The sequence below is a fragment of the Phanerochaete carnosa genome (assembly GCF_000300595.1).
Source record: "Phanerochaete carnosa HHB-10118-sp unplaced genomic scaffold PHACAscaffold_5, whole genome shotgun sequence".
Lineage (NCBI taxonomy): Eukaryota > Fungi > Basidiomycota > Agaricomycetes > Polyporales > Phanerochaetaceae > Phanerochaete > Phanerochaete carnosa.
Genome location: NW_006767632.1, coordinates 577,364 through 597,585, shown reverse-complemented (window position 1 = coordinate 597,585; position 20,222 = coordinate 577,364). Strand labels below are relative to the sequence as shown.

The 20,222-nt window shown below is 55.4% G+C and overlaps 8 protein-coding genes across 8 annotated transcripts; 3 read left to right on the top strand and 5 right to left on the bottom strand.

Moving 5' to 3' along the window:
- The first annotated feature begins 284 nt into the window (after nucleotides 1–284).
- Nucleotides 285–4,022, top strand: PHACADRAFT_120092 (uncharacterized protein). The gene is made up of 9 exons (XM_007395385.1): nucleotides 285–694; nucleotides 749–1,116; nucleotides 1,191–1,195; nucleotides 1,251–1,601; nucleotides 1,656–2,214; nucleotides 2,268–2,376; nucleotides 2,436–2,981; nucleotides 3,035–3,330; nucleotides 3,384–4,022. Exons 1-9 carry the CDS (start codon nucleotides 497–499, stop codon nucleotides 3,994–3,996), a joined length of 3,045 nt encoding a protein of 1,014 aa, XP_007395447.1. The 5' UTR covers nucleotides 285–496; the 3' UTR covers nucleotides 3,997–4,022.
- Nucleotides 4,023–4,402: 380 nt separating this feature from the next.
- Nucleotides 4,403–6,767, bottom strand: PHACADRAFT_173171 (glycoside hydrolase family 20 protein; the record flags this gene model as incomplete). The annotated part of the gene is made up of 13 exons (XM_007395384.1): nucleotides 4,403–4,653; nucleotides 4,716–4,776; nucleotides 4,833–4,869; nucleotides 4,926–4,966; nucleotides 5,018–5,102; nucleotides 5,159–5,207; nucleotides 5,256–5,522; nucleotides 5,592–5,688; nucleotides 5,742–5,762; nucleotides 5,826–5,975; nucleotides 6,029–6,080; nucleotides 6,138–6,175; nucleotides 6,237–6,767. 13 exons carry the CDS (start codon nucleotides 6,765–6,767, stop codon nucleotides 4,403–4,405), a joined length of 1,680 nt encoding a protein of 559 aa, XP_007395446.1.
- A 422-nt stretch (nucleotides 6,768–7,189) lies between these two features.
- On the bottom strand, nucleotides 7,190–9,055 carry PHACADRAFT_93789 (uncharacterized protein; the record flags this gene model as incomplete). Its single annotated transcript, XM_007395383.1, has 10 exons — nucleotides 7,190–7,269; nucleotides 7,332–7,519; nucleotides 7,581–7,689; nucleotides 7,751–7,883; nucleotides 7,949–8,135; nucleotides 8,192–8,346; nucleotides 8,402–8,569; nucleotides 8,696–8,755; nucleotides 8,810–8,857; nucleotides 8,906–9,055. 10 exons carry the CDS (start codon nucleotides 9,053–9,055, stop codon nucleotides 7,190–7,192), a joined length of 1,278 nt encoding a protein of 425 aa, XP_007395445.1.
- A 696-nt stretch (nucleotides 9,056–9,751) lies between these two features.
- PHACADRAFT_255476 (uncharacterized protein) lies at nucleotides 9,752–10,653 on the bottom strand. The gene is made up of 4 exons (XM_007395382.1): nucleotides 10,414–10,653; nucleotides 10,307–10,366; nucleotides 10,101–10,250; nucleotides 9,752–10,052 (listed from the first exon to the last, which is right to left on the bottom strand). The coding sequence occupies exons 1-4, from the start codon at nucleotides 10,606–10,608 to the stop codon at nucleotides 9,954–9,956; spliced, it is 504 nt and encodes a 167-aa protein (XP_007395444.1). The 5' UTR covers nucleotides 10,609–10,653; the 3' UTR covers nucleotides 9,752–9,953.
- Nucleotides 10,654–12,328: 1,675 nt separating this feature from the next.
- Nucleotides 12,329–13,651, top strand: PHACADRAFT_255474 (uncharacterized protein). The gene is made up of 6 exons (XM_007395381.1): nucleotides 12,329–12,511; nucleotides 12,561–12,637; nucleotides 12,694–12,760; nucleotides 12,822–12,923; nucleotides 12,985–13,322; nucleotides 13,389–13,651. The coding sequence occupies exons 1-6, from the start codon at nucleotides 12,466–12,468 to the stop codon at nucleotides 13,467–13,469; spliced, it is 711 nt and encodes a 236-aa protein (XP_007395443.1). The 5' UTR covers nucleotides 12,329–12,465; the 3' UTR covers nucleotides 13,470–13,651.
- Nucleotides 13,652–14,029: 378 nt separating this feature from the next.
- On the bottom strand, nucleotides 14,030–14,531 carry PHACADRAFT_255472 (uncharacterized protein). The gene has a single exon (XM_007395380.1). It carries the CDS (start codon nucleotides 14,459–14,461, stop codon nucleotides 14,081–14,083), a length of 381 nt encoding a protein of 126 aa, XP_007395442.1. The 5' UTR covers nucleotides 14,462–14,531; the 3' UTR covers nucleotides 14,030–14,080.
- A 1,158-nt stretch (nucleotides 14,532–15,689) lies between these two features.
- PHACADRAFT_255471 (uncharacterized protein) lies at nucleotides 15,690–17,632 on the bottom strand. Its single transcript, XM_007395379.1, has 7 exons — nucleotides 17,538–17,632; nucleotides 17,417–17,479; nucleotides 17,305–17,358; nucleotides 16,500–17,250; nucleotides 16,188–16,446; nucleotides 16,090–16,132; nucleotides 15,690–16,035 (listed from the first exon to the last, which is right to left on the bottom strand). Exons 1-7 carry the CDS (start codon nucleotides 17,543–17,545, stop codon nucleotides 16,023–16,025), a joined length of 1,191 nt encoding a protein of 396 aa, XP_007395441.1. The 5' UTR covers nucleotides 17,546–17,632; the 3' UTR covers nucleotides 15,690–16,022.
- A 211-nt stretch (nucleotides 17,633–17,843) lies between these two features.
- PHACADRAFT_255469 (uncharacterized protein) lies at nucleotides 17,844–20,147 on the top strand. The gene is made up of 8 exons (XM_007395378.1): nucleotides 17,844–18,029; nucleotides 18,087–18,245; nucleotides 18,298–18,818; nucleotides 18,872–19,066; nucleotides 19,125–19,236; nucleotides 19,289–19,343; nucleotides 19,397–19,752; nucleotides 19,810–20,147. The coding sequence occupies exons 1-8, from the start codon at nucleotides 17,877–17,879 to the stop codon at nucleotides 20,035–20,037; spliced, it is 1,779 nt and encodes a 592-aa protein (XP_007395440.1). The 5' UTR covers nucleotides 17,844–17,876; the 3' UTR covers nucleotides 20,038–20,147.
- Nucleotides 20,148–20,222: the final 75 nt, after the last annotated feature.

The window sequence follows — 20,222 nt, the reverse complement described above, 5'->3', positions numbered from 1 at the left end:
CCTCTGGGCCTTTCACAAAAGCAGTATGGCTACGTCTAGACTTGGACAGATTTCAGGCACTTGTTGGGGCAAGGTTCACTTTACTGAGAGAAGACCTTTCCCGTGGTCTCCTGGTATGGATTCCCAGTGGCACGTCAAGGTCTTGTGTAGCCGTTTACCTGTGACCTATGGTCAAGTGCTCGCGGCTAGTGGAACAGCTGGGGACAAGAGCACCAGCCAAAGGTAAGTGGCACCACCTTCCATTCCATCTTGAGGCTCTCGACTGACTCGTCTCTCTCAACGCTGTCAAGCCCATGACCAATACGAAGAGCATCATGCCAAGGGTCCCGCTACCCCCTCGAACGTTCCTGTGACACATGAACAGCTAGTAGCTCCAGCGCATCGCACATGAACACTGGCAGGAAAGAATCGTTGTGCGAGAGCGCGAATAACGCCGGTACACAAGGACATATATCTAGGGGCTCTCGCCTCGTAGTCTCAGCAGTGCTTCCACACCATGTCTCATCACCACCACCACCACCACCACCACCACAAGAGAGCGTACGGCGATTGCGTGAACGGCAATCTTCATGAAGCCGTTTCGGCGTGGTTCCTTGGGCCTCAAGCCGAAAACGCCGACATCCTCACAGGACTGTTCGAGGAGACAGTCAAGCTGCAGAAGCAGTCACGTCTTGACTATTATCCTGAGGATGGCGTATGATCTCTGCTGTTTTATTCGAGGTGCACGCTGACGCATGGCCCCGTGTAGGCATTCATAACCGCCGACATCAGAGAGTCTCAGACCTTCCAGGACCGTAGGGACGAACTCATCGAGAAGTTCACCCTAATCAGCAAGCTGCTCTTTGAAAACTCCATCCCCTTTTTCTCTCAGCGCTATGCTGGGCACATGTCCTTCGAGATGGGCATGCCGGGTATACTCGGTTGGGCGGCGGGTGTACTCAACAACCCAAACAATGTCGCCTTCGAAGCCAGTCCAATTACGACCCTTTTGGAGATTGACGTTGGCCACGACATGTGCGAGATGTTGGGCTACACAGAGAAAGATTCCAGTGGTCAACCGCTCTATTGGGGACACATTGCCTGCGACGGGACCGTCGCCAACTTGGAATCTATTTGGTGAGCAGCGGCTTGGACAATGTTTGAAGTGATCTTACCGAAACCTTCTATTCGCATCCCCCCCGGGATTGCAGGGTTGGTGAGTGCCACGCTGTCTTTCATCACTGGTTCTAGCTGACGTGGCCTCATGACAGCCCGTAACATCAAGTATTACCCTCTCTCGCTCCGCGATGCAATGAAGCCTGAGAACGAACTTAACTACATTTCTGATTCGTTCGAAGTTACTCTCCCTACGGGCCAGTCGAAGCTCCTCGCTGATCTCAGCCTGTGGGAACTCCTCAACCTTACGGCCAACACCATCCTCGATGTCCCCAGGCGTCTCGAGGCCCAATACGGCATCACCCCTACGTACTTGGACTCCGTGCTTGGCAAGTACATCGTCCAGACGCGCGGCAAGCAGGCCGTCGAACTCGAATGGGGCATGAAGACTTCGCCTCGATACTTTATCTCCGGGACCAAACACTATTCCTGGCCGAAGGGCGCAGGTGTGTCTCGTCTTCCTCTCTAGGCTGAATAATCGCTGATCCGTGTCTGCGCAGCACTCGCCGGGCTTGGTTCCGAGAACATGATTGACATCCCTATCGACATCAACGCTCGAGTGGACACGAAGATCCTGCGTGAGCGTCTCCAGGAGTGCCTGGACCAGCAGATCCCCGTCTTCGCCGCCGTCGCGATCATCGGCTCCACCGAGGAGGGCTGCGTCGACCCGCTCGACGAGATCCTCGACCTCCGCGACGAGTTCGAGCCACAGGGCCTGTGTTTCCTCGTGCACGCCGACGCCGCGTGGGGAGGATACTTCGCGTCAATGATTCGCGACAAGCCGGTGTACGACCAGCCCGGTGCCCCGCGCAGAGAAGAGCCCGATCGAGACTTCGTGCCCTCTGCTACGCTCAGGGATTCTACGATCCGCCAATTCCACGCGCTTGCGCGCACGGACTCGATCACGATCGACCCCCACAAGGCCGGCTATGTGCCGTACCCCGCCGGCGGACTGTGCTACCGCGATGGCAGGATGCGTTACCTCGTCACCTGGAGTGCGCCGTACCTCCAGCAGGCGGACACTGGCGAGAGCATTGGCGTGTACGGTGTTGAAGGAAGGTGGGATTGTTCGCGGTCTTCTTGTCTCCTTATCGCTGAAACTCGCCCATCAGCAAACCTGGTGCGGCTGCTGTTGCGACCTATTTGCACCACCAGGTCGTTGGTCTGCATAAGGAAGGACACGGAGCCTTGCTCGGCGAAGTATCTTGGTCCTGCCGCAGGGTAAGTGGCGAATATTCTTAACCGCCATTGCACCCGATCTTACAATATGCCTACCTTAGATTTCCGCTCACTGGGCCGCCATGTCTGTCGCCAGCGACCCATTCATCGTAGTTCCTCTGAACCCACTCCGTTCAGAGCCGGACCCAGATGCCGTCGCTAAGGAGAAGGATTACATTCGCACCTCTATCCTCGGCCAATCGAACGAGGCGCTTGTCAATGACACGACCGCTATGGATGAACTCCAAAGCCTGGGGTCAGACCTGAACATCAACGCCTTCGCTTGCAACTTCCGCATCAACGGCGTCGCTAACTCGGACGTCGAGGAGGCGAACTATCTCAACAATGCGGTCTTCAAGCGTCTATCCATCACGACGCCGAACAAGAGCCCCAAGGATATTCCGATGTTCTTGTCCGCGACGACGTTCAAGGTCGCTGATTACGGAGTCTGCGTGCAACACTTCAAGGAGCGGCTGCAGCTGGAGACGGAGTCAAACCAGGACCTCTTCCTCTTGCGCAACGTCTGCATGTCGCCCTTCCAGACGGCCGGAAATTTCGTGGAAGAGCTTGCGAACATCTTTCAAAGCGTGCTGGAAGAAGAGATGCAGGTGTGTGCTGACCTCGGTTTGCGACAGACCTGTGCAGCTGACCCGTTTGTTAGCATGTCATCGCCCGCAATACCATCACGCCGCAGCAACACTCGTTCATTCTCCAAGGATACGATGTCAACACGTCCTCTAGCTCTGCCAAGGCTTTCCTCGTCTACAGGCCATACTTCCATAATGCCAACGGCCGCTTCCAAGCCATTCTCAGTGCTGACATCACCAACGACGTCGGACGACCCACACACTCATCCGCGTCTACTTCGGACGTCCTGTGCCTTACTACGACTGATGACTTGAATATGGCCGACATTTTGCAGGATGGCGCCACGTTCCGTGCCACGCTGGGTGTAGGGTGGGTAGCACCAGCCATAGTCACCCTGATATACATGCTGACGTTGAGTCCAGGGACGCTTCAGGTGCCCCGCCGGTGATTAAGCACGTGGTGGTCTCCAACGTCCGGGTGATCAAAAACCGGCCGCTCGACTCGCGCTGGCGCGACCACGACTATCCCGCGACGTTTGTCCCGTTCTACCTATACGGCGCCAACGGCCGCTACTTCGTGGAGCACGCGCTCGTCAAGGCCCCGAACGCGCAGCTGACCGCCGAGGTGCAGCTCAGCACGCCGCTCAGCGACGCGCAGCTCGCGCGCGGCCTGTCCCTCGCCGTCGCGCGCCCCGAGGCCGCGATGCAGCCCGCGGACGCAGCGAGCACCGCGTGGTTCGCGCCCGAGAAGACGTACGGCGTCGCGGTGTTCGACGACCCGAACGGCGCGGGCGCGCACGGTCCGGGTCTCGTGTCTGCGCTCGCCGGCGGCGGCACGCCCGTTGCGACGGGCACGATGACCATCACGCAGCACGCGTACGTCGACGTCGACCGGCTCAACACGCAGGAGTTCACCGGCCGCGACACGCACCGGATCAAGAACTTCACGTCGCGCGAGGCGCACCCGCAGACGAAGCAGGAGTGGAGACAGCTTGTGCAGGCTGCGGTGGGGCATCGCCATGGCCCGCGTGCCTGAGCTGTTGAGTCCGAGCAAACGATAGTTGAAGATGACACCTTGTATTTGTATTTGTATCACAAATCTGCATGTCCAGAATATCAATCGCGAGTTCTCAGCTCGAACCAGAAGAAGGCAGACAGACGAACGTTAAGGGCTCGGAAGCTAATCCGTCTCTATGAGCAGCGCAAGAGATATCTTGTTGCAATGATATAAAGATGAGCTACAGCTGACACAATGCAGTACACAAATGTAATAGCAGTAGATGCTTGCTGCTTGCAATACTGAAATGTTTCGGAGACCAAGGAACTTGAACTTCTGGCGCTACTATGCAAGGGCGCGAGAACAAACGGAGCGCCACGAGGAGGTCGCCTTCCTATTTGAACCCCTGCGTCCCGCACGCGTCTGGCTAGAGTACAGAAAACTTCTACGAATTCAGGTCGCAAGCATTAGGGCGCAGCGCACACCACTCGGGCTGCAACGGGATGGCTTTGATACCGCGCTGCACCATCCGGAAACGCATGTCGTGTAAACGAGGCAGAGCATCTGTCACGTTGAGCGCGGCGCCGTTGGAATATCCCCCGCTCCAGAACACCTCCGCTGCGCTCGCCGCTCGCGGCCATACGATCGGGTCCAAGTTCTCAGGACCACTCTGTTCGGACCAGATCGGTATCTGACCTGTCGAAAGGGGAGAACTGGTAAGTGTATGCATCTGGCAAAAAGCTAGACGGCAACTTGACCTCCAATCACCAGCGACGCTTCCTCGGCAGTCAAGTTTGCGAGCGGGTCGAAAGAATATATCTGGGAGATGAAAACTGTGACGCTCATTCACGCAGATATTTGAACTTCACGCTTACCCGTTGCCAGGTCTTGAATGGGTCACACCAGCTGTTGCTGTACAAATAATCTCAGCCTCAAAGCTTAGGCCAATGCGGCCAGAAACCGCGTACCCAAGGATGTCGTCGCCCACCCAGCCGCCACCGCCACAGTCCTGCGAACCAGGTCAGTGGTGATCTTAATGCATAGTAAAGTGCAGTCATACGAGATAGAAGTAGTCAGACGGCTGGTGTATGACTCGATAACCCCGCTCAGTCACATTCTTCGCATCTTGAGACGAGATCCAAACGCTGATGGAGAACGCATCAGCCGGCGCGGGGCCAAATATCTCATAATTACCGCTTACACAGCGATGGTCGTGTTCGGCAACGTAGTGTTATGATTCAATATCATGTCTATCCATCTCTCAGTCTCGTGTCATCATCAAGGAACGGCCAGCTCACCTTCTTTCACGATAGGCGTCTTACCCTGCGCCCGGATCACCGCATGCGTCGCGAGCAAGAACTCGTTTAGTGCCTCGTCAAACGACAGCCCGCTCTGCGCGAGGTCCGCCTGCGTCTGCGTGTCCTGCGTGTAGCAGTTGGCGTTTACCTCGTCGCCGCCGGTACTGAACAACGCCGAGCGGAACTTGGCCGACACCGAGGCGACGAGCGCGACGGTGAAGTTGACCGTCGCGGGCGTCGCCAGGCGGAGTTGGCCCGCCGGAGGCTCTACGGGCGGGCAGGTGAGGGTAGGGTCAGCAAGAGGGCGTGCGTGCACTAAAGGCAATTAAGCCGTACCGCTCGCGAAGTCGGCCCACGGCGTGGACAGGTAGCACGCGACGTGCTCGGGGTGGGAAAGCCCGATAGCGGTTTCGTGGCCTGGTGTGTCAAGTTCCTGGGCCGGAGGCATCAGTGACCGAGCACAGTGGTCCTGGTGTGGCCGCTTACCAGGACGACATCAATACCCCTCTACTCAATAACAAACATTCAAGTTAACAATTATCTCAGTAGAGCCGATCGGTGGCGACTTACCGCAGCGGCGTAAGAGATGATATCCTGCACGTCGGCCTCTGAATACACCTGCATCGCCGAGTATGCGCCCTGCTGTGACAACTCGGGGAAGGCGCTAACTTCGAGCGGGAAGCTCTGACTGTCCACGACGTGCCAATAGAGCGCGTTTAGCTGCACGACACAGTCAAACAAACAATCTCCGTCGAATGCGACTGACAAGCTACCTTTACCCAGCTCATCGCGTCCAGTGTCCGTTTGATATCGGGCACCGGAAAGCTAGCAAGCCCGCTTGAGTAACAAGCGTGCATTTCTCGACTGGCCTGCAGGACTCACAAGTTTCGCGCCGAGTCGAGTCCGAATCCTCGATGGGGCTAGCAGCAAGAGTGGTGTCGACACATGGATTTAATAACTGATAGGAGGCGGCCAACTTACATACGCAGGCGAGTCATGAACAACCAGAGGCATGTTCACCGCATACACCTGTTCAGAATACGTATACCAGAGCTGTTCAAACGTCGTGAGCCCTCGCAGGAGCCCTAGTGTCGTCGGCGCCGTCAGCGTCGCTTCGCTCCCGTTCGCGGGCACCATCAAGGCGTAGCTCTCGTTCCTAACTTCGAACGGAACGACCGCCTCGTCCGCGATGCTCTTGGCCGCCGAAGAGGAGGTCAATGCTAGCCGCAGGGTGCACAAGGACTCTGCGGAGCTGAACGCGACGCTGTCATTGGCGCCGCGGCCCACGACGAGTCTACCGAGGCCGTCGGCGAAAAGCCTGGCCTGCGTACGCGCGACGGCGTCCTCGAGGTCCTGGGGCGTCGACGGGAGGTCGGAGACGATGCTGAATTCCGGCGACAGCAGCAGCGTCTGCTCCCCTGAGGAGATGTTGCGGGGAGCCGGCCAGATGGCGAGTACATTGCGAAAGAAGAGTGGCTGGAGAGCGACTAGGAGGCCTATCGGCAGACGCATGGTGATGCGCGGGCCAACTTCGACCGCCGCGCACTGGAATATATACACTCGTCTGGCTGGCATCACGCGAACCACGCCGCGGCCCGAGGCGAGCTGCAAAAGAGTCTCCGCGCGCTGCCGCGGCCTGGTGGAACCCACTCACCTGGGTCACAGGGTAATGATGTCTCGGGAACAAGTGCGGTCAGCAGAAGAGCAACGCGAGGTGCCACTGTGTTCGATCATCTGCCAAGATGATAGATAGCTAGAGAAGCATGCACGGCGCACTAGCGAATGGCGATAAGATAGAAGTACGAGACATGCGCCGCTTGTGGGCCCCTGTCGGGGCATGCTTCTGCCACCGAAGGACCAGGAAGCACATGGACGACGTTCCTGTCTAATTCCATGCCTACTCTTCAATTCCTGCAGATCCGAGGGACCTTTGTCTACGCCTTGCCCCATAGACGGCGAAGCACGCAATACCGCGCCGCGAGCATCAATGCTACGCCGGCCATGACGGTGGACCCTTGCAAGACCGTATACCATTAGCAGGACGCCCCGGCACACGCACAGTTGGGACCAACACACCGGCATACACGCCCACCAAGTTGAACCCGCCCGTCGACGTGTTGATGGCGCCCGAGATTGGCGGGCCCGCGAGGGCACCGAAGGCCATGATCGTGAGGAAGAAGCCCATACGCTGCCCGAAATCCTGCATGTCGCCAATATCGACGAGCGGCGTCCCGAACACGCCGACATACACACCGGACGCGCAGCTAGCGGAACATTTTTTGTGAGTCACGAGCGCGCCCGAGCTATCCTGCCAGGCAGACATACCCGTAGATGACGGCGATAGCAACCAGCGCGCCTTGGCTCTTTGCGTACGACCACGCGTAGGTCAAGATGCCTGTGGCAAAAGTGCCTGAGGCCAGAATGTTGAAGGGGCCTGTATGAGGTGTCGTTATGAGCAGCCCCGTACCGCGCCTGCCAAAAGCACGAGGACGTACCGAACCGGTCTGAAGACATCCCGCCAAAGAGACGCCCCGCCGCCGACCCCGCGTTCGCTATCGCGACGAGATAGAAGGAAAAGTCGTCGGGCTGCCTGGCGGCCAGGGAGCTGCCGTCGATGTACGTCAACACCTGGGCGGCCGAGCATCAGTATATCGCCCGCAGGGGGCCCTCAGTAGCTCCCAGTCAGGACTCACGGTGTAGAAGCCAAGGTAGGACACGAAGCCCGCTGCGCAGTACAGCGAGAACGCGGGGATCCTGAAATGCTTGAAGGTGAGGCTCGGCTGGTTCCTCGTCGGCGGGAAGCTCCGTGTCATGAACAGGAACGTCGGGATGAGTGTGACGAGCTGGATGAAGCCAATGGCGCGCATTGCCCAGGGGAACCTACGAGGGACGGTAAGCGGCGACGACGGCGATGGGCTCAGGATACGTCAACGTACCCAACCTCGGGGATGAGCCTCCGCGCGACAATCGGGTACATGACACCACCGAAACTGGCTCCCATGCCCAGGATGCCATACGCCAGACCTTTCTTCCTCCTGAACCATTGAGGGATCACGCTTATACCGGGCGACATGGTGAATCCACACGCAATCTAGGATCAATGAGTCCGGTGCTCAGTGGGTGTTACGCAAACGAACGACGCCCACCCCGAGGAAGATGCCTTGGCACAGTAGGAAGTGCCAATATTGCGTACACTGGGCCACAAGGAAGGTAGCGGTCACGAGGGCAGCGCACGCAACGCGTACGGGAAGTTGAAGATATCCTGCGTCGACCAAGCGTCCGGTGGGCAAGCCCATCATAAAGACCAATGCGTACTAACGAGGGCGACAGATCAGCCAAGGGCAAACGCCACGCTGAAAGGGTACGCGCCTGCAACGAGCCTATCCACGCTCTGCGAGTGGATCAGAAAGATGTTGCTCAATAAATTAGTGAAATGGCACCTGCATTGTAGACGGTGGGCGGTCGCTGAGCAACGTCTGCTGGTAATACTCTTGGAAGACCTGGGGGACATGAGTATCGGATATGCGACAGAGTCAGACTCGTCGAACACTCACACCCCAAGCGTTGATAAAGCCGAAAGTATTAAACATCGCACAAAAGGACTGTCAGCTGTTTAGTGGACGCCCATCTTCTATTGCGAACGAGCTCACAGCTAGTACGACCAACCATGCTCGAATTCCGCCATCAGGTATGACAGGGGCCCCAGGTTTCGGGCCAACTTGCGGATCTTCAGACTCCTTCTCCGCATACCGAACGCTAAGTTTCTCCGCCGTAGCAGGGTCTTTTTCTGGTGAATACATGGTGCGTTCCTCGTCGTCCGGTGGAGGGAGCCCGCTGATGGTAAATTCGCCAGCAGAGATGTGGCTGTCTGCTCCCATGTCTTGCCTGAATGTAAAAACGCGAGGGAGCTCAAGATAAAACAAGCAGCACTAGACATTTGCCGGCGAGGAACCAGCTATATAGCCTCCCCTCGGGTACCGTACAAAATGATTCCGGCGGTAGAAATACCAGTAGCCGGTGTCCAAGTGCTCCGCCACGGGCTTGCTAAAGAGCCTCGGGATGAGGTGAGGCGAGCAAGACTGCCCGTGACATATCCCAGACACTGGGTGGTAAGCGCGCTTTTTTCCGGCACAAAATTGGCCAAAAACTGATTCAGCAAGGCCCCGACTTTCTCCGGTTTTCACCTGAAAAAATCCGAAGGCAAAACTCAGTTTTCCGCCAGTTTCAGACCTTTTTGGCTGGTTTTGCACCAGTTTCTCCTCAGTTTGCATCGGCGTGAAATCGAGGAATAACTGGGCCTTGTTTAGCCGCTTTTGCCTGAGTTTTCTCGAGAAAAAAACTGCGCTTACCACTCTGTGAGATGCGACATGAAACGCTGCGTGCCGGTTTTTGGGCCCTCGGCGTTTAATTTTAGCGCCCTCCGGCCACTAAATTCTAGATCCCGCGATCATGCTGATTTCGAGCCGTGCGCAAGGTAAGATTTCATCGTAATGTTTTGTATGCTATACTCAGAGTGCTTGGGACAATACAGGTCAACATTCAAAAATCCCACAGGAACACCTAACCTACTAATGATACAGACGACAACCGGTTGGTTCAAGACTTGGGGCGATCAACGCGATGATTACAAGATAATAGGTGACGATGACAGGGAGAGAGGGAGCGGAGGAGGCCGAAGCAAATTGTAAGCGGTGATGTCTAAGAGTCGAAGAGGTCTAGGCCGTCCTTCGAGCCGTCGTTCGTGACAAGCACGGGTCGGCGTTTCTTGTATTTTGTACGCAACAAATGAACGAGACTCTGGATGAGAGTGAGCGTAGAAGGTGTTCGAGGTGCTTTGCGACGCACGAGAAGCTTTTCAGAGACAATTGATCGCCTTATATTACTGCGAAACGAAGATGAAGTAGAGGTGGATTTCGAAGACGAGATAACGGTAGGTGAGGGCGGAACTATGTCGCAGATGATGACCTCCATGACCTCTTCCTCGAGAATGTCTGACTACGACGAGAAGTTATGCGTGAGGTAAACATTATTTTTTGAGCATCGTCACGTACCAAGGCCGCGGTTGATCGAAAGCGTGGCGTCCGGTCGATGTGACGATAATCTACCGTCTTCTATTGACAGTCAGCTATACGGCTGCAATGAGGACACACGGACATACCATCAGATCATCGTAGGATGGTGGGGGAGCACCCCATGAAGATAGAGAAGGTTCAGAAGAACGACGACGGCAAGCGTACAAGGGAATGAAGTCGTTTGGCGGGTCATAAGGAGAGAAGGGAATGCGAAAGAAGGTTGTCTGTTGAGCAGGCGTCTGCTCAAGGCGAGATTGGCCCGCATAGACAGTGGAGTTCATAATCAGTAGCAAAGAGAGAGCGACAGAGATAAACGAAAAGACCGGCAGTGGGAAGGACCACCGACGACGATTGAGCAGAGCTGCGCTTTATAACGCAAGGTCGGAAGAAGCATGGCAACAGGCGAGCGGCGCGCGCATGGAGCTGCACGGTTCTCGGCGTGGGTCGCACAGAAGCTGTATTTGGGCGGGTCGCGGATGACTCGAGATCGCCAATTCGGGTGCGCGCAGCACGGGATGCTTCGACCGCCTTGAAATGGTTCTGCGAACCGCCTTAAAGAGCTCAGAGTTCAAGTCAGCAATGTCTTTAAGAGATCTAGTTTCTCCGTTGGACGATACGGCCGTCGTTAACAGAGCTCACAGGAAGGGCTGCAGCCCGAGACACCTTTGCAGAGGTCCCGAGCGTCAATGACGCCCTCACTATTTCATCCCCACAAGCCAAAGTTAACAGTAATGGTGGAGGCTACATTCGCTATGGAGCTCAAGATGTCGTGAATTTCATCGCAACTATGGCTGCGCGAACACCGTACTTCTGCCCCGACATCATCCGCGTTCGCTCAACACGCGAGTGCCATTACCGGCTCAGTACACTTCCATTTCCTGCAAGTCTTCTAGACTGTACTGCGCATCATTTGCATATGCATAGTCGGTCCTTCCTGACGAAGCGAGCTCTGGAGGAGTGCCAGAGAACCGTGACGTTACTCATGACAGTCACGCCCGCCTAGGGACGACAGCTAGCGGTGTCGTCGACAGCGATATCGCTCGATGGTAGCTGCAACATCCCTAGGCTGGGCGAGAAGGTCCTTGTAAAGCCTGGCCTTCAAGGACCCCAACGAAGCATGTCAAGCCCGTCAACTTTGTAAAGACGTACTTGGAACAAATATAATGCATATATTGACCGCAATGGCATCTAACCCGAAACGGAGGTTGATTGCGGCACCTGCGTGGAAAAAGCCATCCCAAGCGTGATAGAAGACGTGCGACAGATGAAACTCACTAGTACCACTGACGGTTGGTCAGGCAAGATGGACGCGTATCGCACATTGACGAGGCTGGCCCGTAGCGACGGATATCAACCTCGGTTCATGCGGTGACCGGGACGTGAACGACATGTGAAGACCTGGCTTTGCCTATTGTTCCTATACTTTACCTTACGATGCCCGGAACGTCGAAACGTTGGGGTTGCCGCTACATACGGTAGTCGACGCGACTAGAGCAATGCTCAATAGAGAAGTCAAAGTCATGGAATTTAATGGAGTATCGAAGGCAAACTTGAGGACAATGAGGGCCACTCTCTGCCGCACAAACCAGAAATAACCACGAGTCAGTCAAGAGCACTCAGGAGGTGGCCGCGAATGGGACTCCGAATTCTGCGACGGAGTAAATACCCTTTACTCGCTGCATATACGAACTGTCGCGTTCCAGAGAAACGAAGAGCAAGAGTAAAGCGGGTCATGGGCCGGACGGAGATGATGGTCAAGAGCAAGACGAGAGGGCGCTCGGAGGGGAACGGTTCACTCAGCCCTAATTCTATGTCTTCTCCCCACTGACTAAATTACCAAGACGTTGCTACTATTATACGAACACTATTCGTCATTTTCTAGTTCCTTATGGTTGTCACCTCTGTCCAGAGAAGGGAGCTGGCGTGTCCAGAGGAAGCGCTAGGGCGGGAGTTGCCACAAGTGCCTCGCGCGGTTTCTGGCTCAGTCTCTGAACCATAACCACAACCATCCTAATCTCACTCTGCCTTGCCTCCCTGTGTCTCTAAGTCTCCAAGCTATCGAGCGTACCGCTATCTATTCTTTTCTCTCTTATCCAGCTGTTACTCTGAGCCCTACAGTCTGAGCCGCGGGCCTTGTGATGTCGGGAGTCGCTTGGCATTATGTCTTAAAGTTCATCATTACAGGTGTGTCCTCCGTTACTCGTCCTTGTCTAGTATTGATGTCTGCTTCTAGGTGACGCAGCTGTGGGCAAGTCCTCACTGCTCATCCGCCTCACCGACCAACGTTTCCTAGCAAACCCGGATCCTACTGTACGTCCCTCCATGTACAGGCCGTTCCTAGGGTGACAAGCGCAACACTCGGCTAGCTAGGAGTTGAATTCGGCTCGAAGCTGATCACGATACCTGAAGAGAACAAAGTGGTGAAACTGCAATGTGCGTCCACCTGTCTTTCGTTTGCAATCCTTGGCTGATTGAACGGAGGACTCGTCGTTAGGTTGGGACACAGCAGGGACTGAATCCTTCCGCTCAATCACCCGCTCGTACTACCGCGGCGCAGCAGGCTGCCTGCTCGTGTACGACGTCACCTCGCGACAAAGTACGCAAAAATGCCGGGTTACCCGGGGATGCCTCCCTCTGACGTACGTGCGCACGTATAGGCTTTGTAAACGCGCGCTCGTGGCTCCAGGACGTCCGCGAACACGCCGACCCACATCTGACGTGCATCCTCGTCGGCAATAAAGTCGACCTGTGTTTGGACGAGGGGCCCGCAGACCCGAGTCAGGATCCGCCGCCGCCGCCGTCGGACACACTGTCAAAGCCAGGGAAGCGGAAGCGTGAGGTGTCGACAGAGGAAGCGGAGATATGGGCGCAGGAAGAGGGTCTGCTCTTCGTGGAGACAAGCGCCAAGTCAGGCGTGAACGTCGAGATGGCGTTCGAGCGTGCAACCAGGGACATCTTAGAGAAGGTTCGCAAGGGTGCGTTTGATGAAGATCGCGTGAGTAGTGTTCTTGGCGTATCTGCCCTCTGCTCATCATGATGCTGAGCCCTCGACATCTGACAGTCTCCTGGAGTTAAATTGTCGCAATCCAGAACTGACGGACTCGCCGTTGATACAACAGCTTCGGCATCACGGTGCTGTTGACCTGTCGTGTGCTGATAGTGGGGATATTTCGATGTTTTATATACCAGCGGGCCTGATGGACTGCGGGCATCTTTGTGAGATGGTGCTTGTGCGTACATGTATTTCTTTCTTGAGCTTCTCGCCATGTCGTGTACATGTGTATTTTAATCTGTGTATCATCGTAACTACGCTTCTATCCCGACATACAACAGCGTATCTAGTGAGGTGGATGAGAAGATGAGGCAATATTGATGTTAAACCGGCCAATCAGGGTATGCAAGACATCAGGGGATATAATTTTTGAGATTGTGTGGGTCATGACAATGTCAGTCCATGAGCACGATTATCCGAGGGTAGGGTACGGTCGGACTAGAAATGTACGTAGGATATGTGAAGTCCGGGTATTGAGCGGGAGAGAGCCTGTCATGCTTGATGGGCAGGCCTGGCGAGGGTGGCATGGGAGCGCACTGGACAGCTCTGGCGGCGGGCAATCAGTTGGTGATGTCTGTGTGACCGGCAACGTCAATGAAAAGGCAAACGACAGGCCCGTCGGGAGAGCATCAGAGTTTGATATGTACCTCACCTCTTGCCGAGACCCAGCAGGCGCGCCACGTCCCCCTGTGCCTCTGCGCTCACCGCCTCCTCTGGCCCGCAGCCGCACTGCCGCTGCTCGGCGGCGACGCACGGAGCGACTCGTAGTACTCGCCGAGCTGGGAAACGAAGCCCGGGTTCGGGTCGGTACACGGCCGTTTGCTCTTGACGAACTGCACAGCCTGCGCCGGTGTCCAGCCGTATGCTTTTATGAGGTACGCGCACACGACGCTTGCGCTCCGGCTGACGCCCTGCACGCAGTGCACGAGAACACGCGCACGGGTGTCTTGCAACGCGTCCGTGATGAACGCCGTCGCCCGCGGGAGGTGCTCGGCGAGCTCCGCGAACGGGCTGTCCTGGAGTGGGAGCTGCAGGCACGCGAGGGGCATCGCGGCCGCCGGCAGCGAGACGCTTCCGCGCATGGCAGAGAGTACGTGTGTGATCCCGAGCTGCAGAAACACACTGGCGTCCTCCGCAGATGCGAGGTCAGCTATGTAGACCCTCGGCACGATTTCTGTGGGGCCGGCAGTGGTGACATCCGCTGCTGGCGTGCGGCGGCGACCTGAAGGTGACATTGGCGCCGCGTAGCACGACGCGATATTGATGGGGGAGACGGAGGCAAGAGTAGCCTTAGGTCGCATTGTTTGCGCGTACTGTTTAAATGCACAGTCGTTTCAAATAAATCAGTACGCGATGCGACGGAGGCCGATGGAGGCGTTGATTATCAGAACAGGAACTCGTTGTGAATGTATGAATACGTCAAGCTCACCATGTTTATGTAGGTTATGTGAGAGGGAGTGCAAGGTCCGGTATTCAATGAAATTGGTCTGTGCTGAGGCCGAGAACAAAAGAAGTGTGTTCGACAGTAAGGTTGTTTGTCTGGACAAAGAAGAAGGAGGAAGGCAAGCGAAAGAAAGACGATTAATGTGGAGTTGGTGGCCAAAGGAACAACATCAAGGTTACTCACGGTAGTGAGAGCTTGGCACGGGGGCATACCAGGTCGAAACGCGTCCGCAAAGTCCGGAAAGGTTTCAGTAATTCGGTGACAAACACTGAGACTTTGATTCCTGTTGAGGTGTCAGCTGCAGGGAGACGTTCGTAGCGAGTGGCGAGCCGGTCGATGCGACACTCTTTGTATAGGCGACGAGAGGTGAATTTACCCGTCACTCATCCATAAGCCCGCCTTCAGGGTGGCGGCTGCGGCTGTCGGACACGGAGAAAGATTGCAACCTGAGGATGGCATGCGCATTTTCATCCGCCAGGGTCAGGAGTGTCTGCGATTGAGCGCGTCGGCCCCTGGCAGGACCGGCGCCAGCACCGTCTCGCTGCACAGCCTCGATATTGACGGCGGGTATGCGCATGCCACGCATATTTTCTCTAGCCGTGAACTCGCTACGTACCTATCGCTTTGGCCCTCTGTCCGCCGTCGACCTGGAAAGCGCGTACGGCTCAAAACAGAGCGCATCAAAGACCAGCACCGCCTCGCCATCCCCAACTTACATGCCAAATTAGGGAGACGTGCAGAAGCACTCAGTACTCGGCGCTCGGACCCCGGGCACCGGATAAGATACAGCCTCATACCCGGATCACACATTTCGAACATGCGGTCTCTGCGGCTGGTACGACTCTCCAACCGGGCGCAGATACTTGCGAGAACATGATGATAGTAAGACATCTACTAACGACAAAGGCATAATTCTCATAGTACATGCTGCACTACACTTTTGGGGGGACAGTCGAAGAATGACGGAAGCGCGAGAATAAACAGTAGACAGAACGGACGATGAGGCAGGCCTAAGTAAGGAACAGAGAAAGCGTGATTGAACCCTGTCGTGGCAGATATATAGCGTGGAGTGAGAACGAGATGCAGATTGTGTGTCAAGGGCCAAGCGAGAGATAAAGATGATCCGCCTGAATTCGTATCAGTTTCGTGGTGCAACCGGTGGCTTGCAATATGCGGGCGTAGCGTAGGATATAAATCGTCTAAATCAAGTCGCTGTATGGAACAATCAGTACTGTCCTGATATGTTTAGAGTAAACAACTACGTACGCGACGTTGAGGGGCATCTCGTCAATCTGTGTGTTGTAGAACTCTGTACAGGGGAAGTAATGAGGTGGCTGGGCATCAGAAGAATACAGATTACTCACGTTCAATGTCACGGAGCATGCGGACGTCTTCAGTGGTGACGAAATTGATCGCAACACCCTTACGGCCAAAACGACCACCACGACCGATACGGTGGATGTAGTTCTCGCGATTCGTTGGCAGATCGTAGTTGATGACAAGGGAAACTTGCTGGACATCAATACCACGGGCAAGCAGATCGGTAGTGATGAGGACACGAGAAGATCCCGAACGGAATTCCTTCATCAGGACCTCACGCTGCTTCTGCTCCATGTCGCCGTGCTGTTTGTGGAGTCGAGTCAATATCTCATCTATCAGGATTAAATTTGACTTGCCATAGCCGAAACGGTAAACTCGCGAGCGTGCATCTTCTCAGTCAGCCAGTCTACCTTCCGGCGAGTGTTGCAGAAGATGACAGCCTGGGTGATGGTAACAGTCTCATAAAGATCGCAGAGGGTGTCGAGCTTCCACTCCTCCTTCTCCACAGCGATGTAGAACTGCTTGATACCCTCGAGGGTTAGCTCGTCACGCTTGACGAGAATGCGAATAGGTTCGCGCATGAACTTCTTGGTGACCTCCAAGACGTCTGCGGGCATCGTGGCAGAGAGGAGGACGACCTGAGTATCTTGAGGAAGGAGCTGGAAGACTTCGTAGATTTGGTCCTTGAAACCACGGGACAGCATCTCGTCGGCTTCGTCGAGACAAAAGAGTTTGATAGTGTCCGCGCGGAGAGCACGGCGGTTGATCATGTCGAAGACACGACCGGGAGTACCGACAACGACTTGGGCGCCCTCCTGGAGCTTGGCCATATCCTCACGGACATTGGTGCCGCCAACACAGGCATGACACTCAACATTCATGTAGTCGCCGAGAGCAATAACGACTTTCTGGATCTGCTGAGCAAGCTCACGAGTGGGTGCAAGAATGAGGGCCTGGCAGCCCTTGACGGTCGGGTCAATCTGCTGCAGGATAGAGATGGAGAAGGTGGCAGTCTTGCCGGTACCAGACTGGGCCTGGGCAATAACGTCGTGACCCTTGATGACAGGGACGATGGCGCGCTGCTGAATAGCAGAAGGGCGTTCGAAACTGCAAGTTATAAGAATGCGAAAAGTTACGTGTGTGCGTAGAGGGGAAACTCACCCGTAGGCGTAAATACCGCGAAGCAGATCAGGCTTTAGCTCCATGTTATCGAAGCTTTGTGAGAATGTTAATTAACACTGCTGATGGTAGATACGACATTCTTGTTGCTCACTTATCAACGATCTGGTCCCAGTTGGACTCAATCTCGCTCTCCTGAACATCCTGGAGTTGTTCTCTACAAAACGACTTGCCATCAATTTCGCGTCCCCAGATCGATTGCATGAGGTCCCTACGTCGCCATATTGGATTCTTCTTATTAAGATCCTTTTTGAGGGTCGACTACTAGTCGACTGGGGGTATTGAGCGATGTGCGAGTTGGCTGTGATCGATAGATCTGGTGGTGGTCGAAAGGCTCGAGAGCAAATTTCTCGCCCATTCGAAATGCATCGTGGCGGGGAATGCCGACTACTTCGGGTTCCGATTGATATGGCGCCCAACTTGGCCCTGCGGTCTCTCGGAGTTCATGCTCAGTCTAATCGGAGACTCAAGTATGCTGTTGGTGGAATACGCTTACGTGAGCAATTCACCCCTTGTCACGAGCCGCATTTGCTTCACGTCCCCTGCCGTTCATAATGGCCACAGCCGTCGCAACTCCAGTATCTCTTGCCAACGGGACAGATGGGGTGAATGGCATCGCGACCAATGGTAGAACCAAGTCTAAGAACCAGCTCAGGCGGCTCAAGGCAAAACAGAAGAGGGCGGAGCAGTCGGTCACTCCCACACCCGTATGTCTCGCGAATGTTATGCTCCGAGTAAGCGTCTGCTCACTGCAGTGTTATTAGGAACCCAATGGCGACGCGAAAGAGGAGATAAAGCGGGAGGATGAGGTTATGGTTATGAATGTTGAGTACGTGTCTGAGCAGTTGGAAGTCAAAGGGACTGCTCTCGAAGCATTCTCCGACGTCTTTGCACGCTTTCAGCTGCCATCTGAATCTGCCACGGTGCGCTCACCTCTATCTGCTCAACTATGAATCAGCTTAACGTTACACGAAGCAAACGCGAGACGGTGACCGCGCGAAGGGCGAGATTATTTACTCGGATGACGACATGGAGTCGGAGGGGGATTCGGACCAAGAAGAGAAAAAGCCATTGTCCAAAAAGAAGGCCCGCAAGATGAACAGGCTCACCGTCGCCGAGCTGAAGCAGCTTGTCAAGAAGCCTGAAGTTGTCGAATGGACGGATGTCACCGCGGCTGACCCACGCCTTCTCCTTCACCTCAAGAGCTACCGGAATACCGTCCCTATACCCGCACACTGGAGTGCTAAGCGCGACTACCTACAGGGCAAGCGTGGTATCGAGAAACCTCCATTTCAACTTCCGTCGTATATCGCCGATACGGGGATTGCCACTATGCGCGATGCTATCAAAGAGAAGGAAGCTAACATGTCGTTGAAGGCCAAGACTCGCGAACGTGTCCAACCAAAGATGGGCAAGGTCGACATTGACTATCAGAAATTACACGATGCCTTCTTCAAGCACATGACGAAGCCGAATGTCACAGGGTTTGGTGAGATGTAAGTTGACTGCGTCCCCTCTCACACGGCTTGGTTGATTACATGTCTGACAGGTACTATGAAGGCAAGGAATTTGAGACGCAACTCAAGCACAAACGTCCCGGAGAGCTATCACCTGAGCTTGTGGAGGCGCTCTCTATCCCACCGCTCGCACCGCCGCCATGGCTTATCAGTATGCAGCGCTTCGGTCCCCCGCCAAGCTACCCTACATTGCGGATACCCGGACTAAATGCGCCTATTCCCGAAGGGTGAGTGTTCCGATCCCTATGCGCAATACCAACTATACTTAATTGTTACATCTGTCAGTGCGCAATGGGGTTTCCATCCTGGTGGATGGGGCAAGCCGCCACTGGATGAGTATAACCGGCCGTTGTATGGCGATGTCTTTGGCGTCCTACCCAAAACAAGTGATGCTGATGTGGGTGTCTTTCATTCTATCGTCTGGTTTGTTACTCATTTGTTTCGAGCAGCAAGGTGGCGAACCGGTCGATCGGACACCGTGGGGAGAACTGGAACCGGAAGAAGGTACAATCTCCGTATTAAGTTTGAATGGATTCCCCCTAACACCCTTATCACAGAAGAAGAGTCGGAATCTGAGGAAGAGGAATCCGAAGAGGAGGAGGAGGAGGCTGAGCCAGCGCCACACGATGGCGTGCAGACGCCCTCCGGCCTGGAGACGCCATCAGGCATGACGAGCGTCGTCTCGACAGTCGCCGGCGGACTCGAGACGCCTGACTTCCTTGAGCTGCGGAAGAACGCTGGTCGTGCGCCAAGCGAGGCGGCGGACAGCGGTCCCCGCTCGCTCTACCAAGTTGTACCCGAGAAGCAGACGTCGGTCCGGGGCCTGATGGGCAGCGAGCGCGGGTACGACATCAGCGCGGTTGCGAACACGAATGCCGCCATCCCTGTGCTCGGCGACGAGCGTGGCACAAAGGTATGCAACGTTTCGTCCGTGTCGAGCGTGGTTATGCTAACCCGGTTCTCTGCGCAGCGCAAGGCGAACGGTGTGGAGATCTCCATCGACGCGTCGGAGCTCGAGGGTATGTCGGAAGAGGAGCTCCGTCGCCGGTACGACCATGCGGCGCGCGGGAGTGCGGGCGTACCTGGTGCGAACGGTCGGGAAGACTTTTCGGACATGATCGCGAAGGAGATGGCGAAGAAGAAGCAGAAGATGGAGCGGGACCGGGAGAACAGGAAGGAGAAGGACTTCAAGTTCTAGGATCTTTGTGTCCTGCTTCTGTTCTGCTCGTGTTCTTCTCATTGGCTCACGCTTCTCTGTGTATCGTAGACTGCTTTTATTATACATCGATCACTAGGACAGCATGCCCTGGTTGTATCTGACCTGATTGTTGACTTGCATGAGTGCAGGTAAGACTGAAATTAGAACAGGCAGCGAACTTCTCC